Here is a 9,830-nt window from a genome sequence, read left to right on the forward strand (position 1 = left end):
GCAGGGCTGCGCGGGCAGCTGCCGGCTTTGGCCAGACAGGTTTTATCACACAAGCTCCGAAGTCGGCCTGGAGACTGCCGTGGCTGCGCACCGCACAGGCTGGTGGTTGAAATCGGGAAGGGATGGATCACGACTGCACCAGGGAGTTGTTCGAGATGAGGTGGTCGCTGATGCTCTGCCTCCCTTGGTGAAAAATTCTCCTGTTGGTTAAATGTGTGTTTCTCTGCCCGATGGTGCAGGGCTTACACTTTGGGTGGGAAGTGGTGGTTGAAATCGGGAAGGGATGGATCACGACTGCACCAGGGAGTTGTTCGAGATGAGGTGGTCGCTGATGCTCTGCCTCCCTTGGTGAAAAATTCTCCTGTTGGTTAAATGTGTGTTTCTCTGCCCGATGGTGCAGGGCTTACACTTTGGGTGGGAAGTGGCGTTCCCAGAGGGTGTCTGGGTGGCAGTGTAAAAGCAAAGCGAAGCCAGGAGGCCTCCCAGTCCAGCCCGATTGCCAGCAGCAAAGAAATAATGGGCGAGGTAGAAGTTGTGGGTCAGGATTCGGGGGGAGTTCGGCTGCCCCTGGAAGCAGGGAACCCTCCCCAGCTCTCCGGGAAAGCTGCCGAGCGTTGCAGCCTGTGGGAGAGCCAGCCCTGGCGTAATTACGATGGAGAGGTGCGAGCGAGAGGGCAGCCAGTGGATGTGCAGAACCCGGGGCAGGCAGCGCCGGCCAGCAGGCTCCCTGGATGGGGGCAAATTCTCCCTCTCCAAGAGGAGCCAGTGCCCGTGGGAGAGGCTGGTGGGAGCCGGTGTGTGATGGCAGGGGGGGTTCCCCCCGGGGTCCGCAGCGAGCAGTGCTTACCCTCTGCCCGGTCTGCCACAGATTTTCCTCCTCCCCAGATCTGGCATCCTTCCTCCCCTGCGGTGGCAGCCCTGGGGCTCGACACATGTCAACCGCAGACTCGGCCACCGCAGGAGGGGAAATGACAGGGCCAGAGCGGGCGTGCAGAGTGGTTGCTCGTGAAACCACTTTGGTGAGATGCTGGCAAGCCCTTCAGCCGGCGCCGCCGAGCACAGGGCCGCCGTCAGCAAACTCACCAATTTATTCTTTTTTTTAAGGAAACTCTGCAGCTTGGAGCTCAACCCGTCCCCAACCTCCCGAATTTCCCCACGCAGCTGATGTGAAGGGCAAAGCAGCGCTGCCCACCCTAACCTCCCGAATTTCCCCATGCAGCTGGTGTGAAGGGCAAAGCAGCGCTGCCCACCCTGGCAAGCCGAGCCAGCAGATGGCAATGCCATCCATGCACCGAGGTGAGTTGGTGCTCAGCGCTCCGTTGCCATGAGTGGGGCCTCGCTGCAGCTGGTTGAGTGGCTCCTCTCCTCACCGGAAAGCGATGCCATGCGAGGCAAGTCAGAAAATGGGTTTATTTCCAGATACTGCAGGGAAACTCATTTTGATTTAACAAGCAGGCATTAATGAGGTATCTTGAGTTTTTATTTCAATCCTACTCCACAGGAAACAATATTTGCTAGCGTTATCTTCCTTACATTTGTTTTTAATTTGACCCAATACTGTGTTAAATATAAAATACTGATTGAACAAGAATGGACAGTGAAAAACTCGAGATGCTAAAAAGATCCCTCGAACCCTCCTCCACAGACATCCTGAATGTTATGAGTCATTTAAAATTAGTATAAAATAGGAGGACAATCCAATAACCTCCCCTGTGCCTCCCATCCTGCTTTGCAAGGGAAGGACGTAGGAAGCAAGAGAAGAGGGGGGAATTCTCGATTACAGAGAAGCCCACTCGGCAAATCCGGGCTCAAGGCAGGGTGGCGATGTCCCCAGCGGAGCCTGGCCACCCATTCCCACCCAGGCATCTGCCCTGCCCTGGGTTTTCAGCAGGAGGCTGAGATGAAGTGGCCTCGAAAGGTCCTTCTGGCACATCCCTGTGCCTCAGGAGCTCCCGGGATGGATTTAGGGCCGAAAGCCCCCAGTGGTGAAACAGCTTCTGAGATAAATCCCATGGGACAAAGCCCACGGACAAAACGCGATAGTGGTCCCTGGGTATCCTCAGCCCCTGCCAGGGAACGTTTGCCCGGTGGCTGGGACTCCTATGTACATGGTCTGTCCCCAGGGTGGTTCCCCCGTGGGATTTAGTGACGGAGGGGGAGGAGATCCGGGCACACTGAACCGCAGTTGTCACCATGCCCTGCGGTGGCTCTGGGAATCCGGTCCCCCAGACTCGGTGAAAATTGAAGCGCGTGTTTGTAAAGCACTGGTCATCCTCCGAGTGCTTCACAGGGTCCTCACATGAGCCTTGTGAGGTAGGTCAGTGTCTTCACCCCCATTTTACAGATGGGGAAACTGAGGCACGCAGAAAGGTAATGACTTGCCAGACAGAAAAAATGGCAGCTCCTGCTCTGGGACCCCATATCCCACTATTCCAACCCCAGACATGCTCCACCAACTGCTTGTTACTCACAGTTCATCCTTGTCCACCCCTCCATCTGTGGTAGGTGACGGAGCAAGGGCTGCGTCCTGGGGGCCTGGGACAGGCAGCAGCAGACTGGGCTCACACCGGGTCATTCACCCCCTGTCCCTAAGACCACCCGTCACCCCAAGAGGTGTCCCAGCCCAAAGGCTGCTTTGGAGTGCCCCAGGCAGAGACCCCCCTGCAGCCCCATGCCAGGCTGGGGTGCTGGGCACAGCACCCAGGGCTCCTTATAGGAACCTTCTGCCTATGGAAGTGAAAATCCAGTGGATTTTTTTGCCAACCTGGTGACCACAGCCACCACGTCACGAGGGGAAGAGTATCTGGACGCTTTCTCTTTGGTAATTTACTGCAAATTGGCACGGCCCTGGAGAGCCCGTCCCGGGGTGCCACAGGCTGGGGGGACCCTAAGCTCTCTGAGAGGTGGGACAGAGCCAGGAGCTCTGGTCCTCAGCATGCTGCCAGAGAAACAGGAGATGGGGGACGGTGGCCATAAATCTCCTTTACTTGCCACATCGCACTGAGACTGCTGCAGTTGCGATTAATCAAGAGGCCAAAGAGAGATGATGGGAAATCGATGCCTTTGGGGGCTCCCGGGGAAGGTACAGGCAGGGCTGAGAGCAGTGCTGTTCTGCCAGCCAGCTCCCGGCACAGACCCCGGCACGCACCAAAGCCTGACACGTACCAAAGCCCGGCACACACCATACCCTCCCAGCTCCAGCAGCTCTGCCGGCATGTTTGGGGAGCAGGACCAGGTGTGGTTTTCCCATTCCATCAGCAGCAGGGCTGCTCCTGATGGCTGGATGGGTGCTCCATGTCCCGTTATCCTGCCTTGGAGAGCATTGTGTAGCCGTGGGGTTTAAAAACCAAGCACCACTAGGACCTCCCCATCACAGCTCACCTCCAAGCATCATGCTGATGCATCCCTTTCCTGTGGCATTCCCAGGAATGTTGGAATTCCTCCCAAAAGTGGCTTTAAATCTGATACTGAGCAGGAGGCTCATCATCAAAACGGGAGCAGAGAAGGCAGGCAGCCCTGTGATCCCAATCCAAGGACGTTCACTTCCCTCTCTCGAGGAGAAAGAAAATCCCCTGATGCGGATGGGCTGACCCCATCCAGGTGGATGCCGGGAGCCAGATCCCCCCCTCTGCTCCCCGCCAAAGGCACACACACGGCAGAGCCTGGGAGCGGGGCCGTGCTTTGGGGCTGCCACCGGCACTGGGACAGGAGGGGAAAACAAAGCGCCCCAGGGAGAAAATGTCTGGGGGGGCTCCGAGGGCCTGTCTAGGAGGGACATACCAAGTTGTGCACTTAATACTGGCTTAGAGAAAGAGTTTTCCAGTGCTTGGGGACTCTGGGGAGCCCTGGAAGAGATTCAAGTTTCAATTCCATGTAAGGCTTTGTTGACTCTGGACCTTCCCATCAAGAACTTGGGAGGGGGCAGTTAATGCTGACGTGACTTAGAACCGTTTAGGAGCTGAGCCCGGGTGGTGTGGGAGTGCTGACGTGCCCCCCTCCCTGGCTGGGGCAGCCGCATCCCGGGGAAAAGGGGCCGGGTCTCTCCCCCATCCCAACTCCTGCAGTCCCCTGGGTGGCCCACGCTAAGGGCTCCAGTAGCCAAACACTTAGCCAACCCCCGGGTGCCACCAGCCAGGGGCGTGCAGGGCCAAGGTCCCCGCTCCCATGGGATGATCAGTGCCAGGCAGATGAGCGGTCGCTCCCCTAACGCCCGCAGCCCGTCGGTTGGTCACCGTGTTACAAAACCTTTGCCTAAAAAAATAAACAGTTCCCAAGGTTAAAAAAGAAAAATCTGTTTAAAATCAACCTCCAGGCTCTCCTGTCCCTGTGGAAAGGGCACCGGCGGCTGCTGCCCACGGGGTGAGCGGGTGGTTCAGGGCGAGCCCACGGCGCAGGCTGCCTCCCTGCTCCCCTCCATGCCCCCATGTGCCAGCTGGTGCAAATGAAGACTTTAAGGCATCTACCGGGATGTTTTAGCCTCCAGCGCGCCAGGCTGGTAGAGGTACCTCCAAATGGCATAGTAGTGGATGCCAGCTCCGATGGCCACGAAGAGGTGCCAGATGGCATGGGCGAAGGGGATGCGGCCGTCGCTTTTGAAGAAGACCATGCCCAGGCAGTAGGAGAGTCCACCGGCCACCAGCTCCGGGAGGCCATCCCTGTTGGGCTGGGAGCAAGCAGGGAGGCAGGGCTCAGTGACGGCCACGGCGTGCCTGCCCTTTCCCCACTGCTCCATCAAGACCAGAAGTGTGGCCCCAGCCACGGGGTGCAGGCAGGACCCCTCGCTCTGCCTTCTGCTACACCCTCCCCTCCAGCAAGGCAGCGGGTACTCAGCAGCCTGGCTTTTCTGGGAGGCTTTCAACGCAATGGAGCCCGGGCAGCAGGTCTGCTGGAGATGCACGTGGTATCTGCTGGGCACCCAAATCATTTGCAAAACCGAGCTGGGCCACGTCGTATTCGGGGATGGCTTTATCCATCATGCAGCCTGGATCGCGCCAACCCACTGGACTTGTCCCTCGCGCTGAGCCCGTGTGCTTCCCGGCGGTGGCTTACCATGGAGAGAATGACCAAGGCAGGGAAGAAGCCCATGATAACGTAGCACACCAGCTCCACCAGCTTGTACCTGCGACCGACAGAGAAGCTGCTTGGAGGCAGGTGCAGAGGGAGCGTTGAATTTTACACCTGTAATGTCTGCTGCCGTGCTATAGGAAAAGGGGTGGGAGTGCCACCACGGCAGGTCCCACGTCCTCGTGCTTCAGCCACACCACTGTGGCAGGGCTGGCACCATGTTCCGGGGGTGATGGACCCCCACCCTGGCTTGGGAGCCGCCAGCTCAGGGCCAGGTGCTTGGGGCTTTGCAGAGACATCTGGGGCCTTTTGCTTTTTATTTGATGCCACCATGTGGAAGAAGCAACTCACAGCAGCAGATCCCTGCTCCCAAATCCCTGCTCCCAGGTCCCTGCCAGCAAAGCTCCTAAAACCAGGATGCAGATGGGGAAGGATGTGGTCCAAGGAAGCCCTCCACTGCCAGTTGGCCAGGAGGCTGCCCAAGGACATTGTACCTATCTTTCTGTCTGTCTGTCTGTCTCCATCCATCTTGCTCTCCCCTGCAGCTCGACTACCTCAGGGCATTAAGAGGGGCTGGCAGAGCTGAGCTGGGCTCTGCAGTATCCACCAGTGCGGGGCCGGGTAAAGGCACTCACCGCTCATGGAAGAAGAAAACGTAGACGGTCCCGATAGATGCCATGATCCAGATGATCCAGCGCATGTGGGAGGCCCAGGGACCCAACTCCCGCAGGTTCAGCCTGCAAGACCCAGGTCTGGGGTGAGGCGGGTCTAGGGCAGCACCCCGGTCCGGGCTGCGGGCAGCGAGGTGCCAGGGTAATGCTGCCCCTCACCCTTATGCAAAGCTCCTAAAACCAGGATGCAGATGGGGAAGGATGTGGTCCAAGGAAGCCCTCCACTGCCAGTTGGCCAGGAGGCTGCCCAAGGACATTGTACCTATCTTTCTGTCTGTCTGTCTGTCTCCATCCATCTTGCTCTCCCCTGCAGCTCGACTACCTCAGGGCATTAAGAGGGGCTGGCAGAGCTGAGCTGGGCTCTGCGGTATTCACCAGTGCGGGGCCGGGTAAAGGCACTCACCGCTCATGGAAGAAGAAAACGTAGACGGTCCCGATAGATGCCATGATCCAGATGATCCAGCGCATGTGGGAGGCCCAGGGACCCAACTCCCGCAGGTTCAGCCTGCAAGACCCAGGTCTGGGGTGAGGCGGGTCTAGGGCAGCACCCCGGTCCGGGCTGCGGGCGCAGCGAGGTCAGGGTGATGCTGCCCCTCACCCTCATGGCTGTCCCACCAAATGGTCTTCCCAACTTGTAACTTCAACTTAAAGGGGTTGAAATCTATAGGATAGGAAGGTTTTGTGGAAAGGGGTAGGGTACAGCCTCAAGCAGAGCCAAAGCCAGAGAGGGAAACCCTATTTGTTGGAGCCAGGCTGATTTTCTCCCCTCCAGTGGGGCCAAGCGATGGCCCCCACCCACTGGCAACTCACCAGGGAGCGTACGACGCCGCGATGAAGAAGTAGATCACCATCCTGTCAAACATGTGCAAGCAGTGCTCCACGGTCCTGCAGGACGGACAGACAGATGGGTCACAGCCTGTGGCACCGGGGGCCTCCAGACCCTCTCCCCCTTCCGCAGCCCCAGGCGATCAGGGCTGGTACCTGAGATGCCTCTTCTTCCAGGAGATGGTGTGGAAAATGGTGGAGACGATGAAGAGGCTGGACAAACCAAAGCCATAGATCCAGGCTGAGATGGTTTCCCACTGGTCGTCGGAGAGGATGTAGAGGATGGAGCTGCCGAGGATGCTGGGCAGGATCCAGAACTGGAAGGGAGAAGCAAACCTGTTGTTTACTCTCTGCTTTTCCATTGAGCAGCTACAATACAGTCTCTGCTTTTCCTTTTAGGTGGTTTTTTTGCTTCTGGTTGAAGCTACCACCCATAAGGGGCAGGCTGGCTGCCCACACTGGCCAGGCAGGGTCTCTCCCTGTGTGGTGCAGCTCCAAAGTAGCTTCTCCAGGTGGAGGCAGGGGGGAAGGAGGAAGGCACAAGGAGTACGGATCCCTCTGAGTCATCTCCCAGGGCTCGGAGCAGGAGCTGCCAGCTCCCGAGGGAATCCCTGATGTGGGGAGTGCTTGCTCCCGCGCCTGTGTAGGCAGCCCCATGGGGCGCCTGTCACCTTTCCTGCTGTGAAAAACACTCCATTTTCAGGGAGCTTTGCAAAATACTCCTGCTCCACTAAGCACACAGCCGGCTTCCCTGGGGTGACAGGGCCATGGTGGGTGAGAGCAAGGAAGATGCACACCAGCTTCCCGGGGCAGAAGGAGGGAGAGCATCCTCGCTCCCCGGGAGCACCTGGGGCACATCTGCATCATCACAGCCCCGAGACCCTCAGGAGCTGCTCCAGGGCTCAACACACCATTTTTAATCATAGAATCATTTAGGTTGGAAAAGACCTTTAAGATCATCGAGTCCAACCATAAGGACTGGTGTCCTTTGAGGTTCCTCAGGGGATCCACAGAGAGCCGGGCACCGTCCTCCCTCGCCCTGGGACAAGGACAGGGACTCACTGCGTGGGTGGCACAGTTCGCCGCGTGCTCGTACTCTGTCGGCTGGTACCTGCAGTTGGACGGAACGCGGTGATTCATGAACCTGCAGCGAGAAGCAGGGAGAGAAACACGCTCAGGGGATGGGGTTTGGGGGAAAGCCCTTTGGGAGGGGTCTGCACAGGGACACCCACCAGCCCCCCAGCCTGGAGCCCCACCTCGGCTCGGCTTTGCTCCAGCTGCCCTGCAGAAGTGACCCCGGCACTGGGCATGGCTTGTCCATCTGGCTGGCCCCAAATGCCAGGACCCCAAGTCTTGCTCAGCTACGGCTCAGGCTGAAGCGTTTCCCGGTAGCTGCCGTTGCTTGGAGAGCAGAAGGTAGAAGACAGCTCTGCCTGCTGCTGCAGGCAGGAGAGGGCAAACAGGGCAGCGGTGGGAAGTATGCAGGGGAAGCTGCTGCAAGGATGGATCGATAAGGTCGGAGCATCTCCCGACCTGTCCTGGGATGGGGCACAGGTGACGGTCAGTGGCGTGTCCAGCTGCCAGCTCCTGTGACACTGGCACCTCTCACCATCTTCATTTCACAGGTGGAAAAACTGAGACACCATGTAACAACACAATCTGGTTACAGCCCATCTACCCCAGAGAAAATGGACCAGCACAGCCCTGGCAGCGGAGAAGAGGGCACGTGGCTGCGGGTCCATGACCCATCCGGCGGTGACACCCTCATGTCACAGCAGTGTGCCCGGCTCCAACGAGGGTATCCCCACGATGCCTTCGGTTTCTGGGTGACACCTGCACCTACCTCCTACCCGCCGGGGGCCGCATGTCCCAGCACAGATTGCTGCAGGGGGAAACCCCACCACGCTCCCTTGGAAAACTGTATCTTTATTTCTGTTTCTCTTAGTCTGAGGTATCAGCTTGCTCTTGGCATTTGGAGGAACGTATCGATTTCCCCTATCGCATCAACACACAACGATAAAAAATGATGTTGGGCTTGGCTAGTCCATTGCTAGGTACATAGCGCTGTATTAAGAGGCAAATTAAATGTGCATCCGTGATAGGAGGTCGGAGCAAAGCGCTGCCTTGCTCAGCATCCTCTTCTGGCAGGGGCCAGCAGTGGAGGCTTAGAGAAAGGGAATAAGAAACGGGCAAATAGAGAGTGATCCTTCCCTGCCTGCTCCTGGTAATCAGGGGTTTAAAGACCTTTTCTGCTGTGGCTCAGGTCAGGATGGCCGAGATGAGCGGGCGCCAGCGGGGCTGCCCTGTAGGACCTGGGCTAATTGCTTTCTGACCCCGTTCGCTCTCGGCTCCGTAACCATCTGTGGCGCATTTCATAGCTGAGCTGCGCGCGGCGAGGGGGTGAGGGGGCTGGCAGGACCTTGCCGCCGGGCACAGGGTGACCCCGCGGTCCGGGGCACTGGGAAAGGCAGTAAAAGTCCCCTCTCCCCATCCCAAGCCACTCATGCCCACGCGGACTCCTCCTACCAGGCAGCTCAGACCCACTGCCTGAGTTGCTCACTGCTATCTATTAAAAGTGAGCCAGGATGGATTAAATAGCTCAAATAACAAGGGTTTGAGTGTGGGGGGAGTATGACCACAGCAGGCTTGGGCATGCAAGGCGTGACAGCCCACGCGGGGACCGTGTCCCCAGCCCCTTCCCTGCCTGCTGCCAGACCCCAGCGCTGCGGGAAGAAGTGTGGTCACTGTCACCAAAAAATGTCTTGAATTAAGAGGGGGAAACAGAGAGGATTAAGCTCCCACCACTCTGCAAATCGAGGACCCACGCTGGGTAAATCAGGGCTTAGCAAGGCTGCCGTGGCCGGGAAGCAGCCAGGCATCCTTGGGGACGTGGCTGTGCCTGGCGTGTTGTCGCCTCCATTCCAGGGGATACCAGGGATGCCCTCCCCATCCTGCCGCTCCGTCCACGAGGGCTGGCCGGGCTCCCTGTGCTTGGGCCATATCCCCCTGGCGGGAGGACATTACTGTCCCCAGTGTTGCCAGGAGACTGTCCCCAGCTCCCCTTCATTTTCTGCTTCCCTTTCTTTTCCCTTTTAATAATAAGAGGAGGAGGGGGAAGCCCAGACATCCCACGTGACGTCGTGGTTGCTGAGGAAACATGTACGAGGCCTTTTCCTTGAATTTATTTGTTTTAACAAAGCCCCGCGCAGTCTCCCCTCCATTCTGGTGGTTGCTGTTCAGAGCAGTAATGGGGAGCAGTGGCGGGCCCAG

General features: G+C 58.2%; 1 protein-coding gene across 2 annotated transcripts; it reads right to left on the reverse strand.

The window, feature by feature from the left end:
- Positions 1-4,197: 4,197 nt before the first annotated feature.
- Positions 4,198-7,708, reverse strand: MMD2 (monocyte to macrophage differentiation associated 2). Of its 2 annotated transcripts, none has more exons than XM_009286408.2 (7): positions 7,623-7,708; positions 6,717-6,877; positions 6,546-6,620; positions 6,139-6,240; positions 5,050-5,119; positions 4,357-4,663; positions 4,198-4,315 (listed from the first exon to the last, which is right to left on the reverse strand). In XM_009286408.2, exons 1-6 carry the CDS (start codon positions 7,698-7,700, stop codon positions 4,460-4,462), a joined length of 690 nt encoding a protein of 229 aa, XP_009284683.1. In that variant the 5' UTR covers positions 7,701-7,708; the 3' UTR covers positions 4,198-4,315; positions 4,357-4,459. The 2 variants fall into 2 exon arrangements, with proteins under 2 accessions (XP_009284683.1, XP_009284682.1); XM_009286407.2 differs by having other exon boundaries at positions 4,277-4,313; positions 4,366-4,663.
- Between the last annotated feature and the right edge of the window lie 2,122 nt (positions 7,709-9,830).

This window comes from Aptenodytes forsteri, unplaced genomic scaffold, assembly GCF_000699145.1.
Source record: "Aptenodytes forsteri isolate BGI_AS27 unplaced genomic scaffold, ASM69914v1 Scaffold55, whole genome shotgun sequence".
In the NCBI taxonomy this organism is placed as follows: Eukaryota; Metazoa; Chordata; class Aves; order Sphenisciformes; family Spheniscidae; genus Aptenodytes; species Aptenodytes forsteri.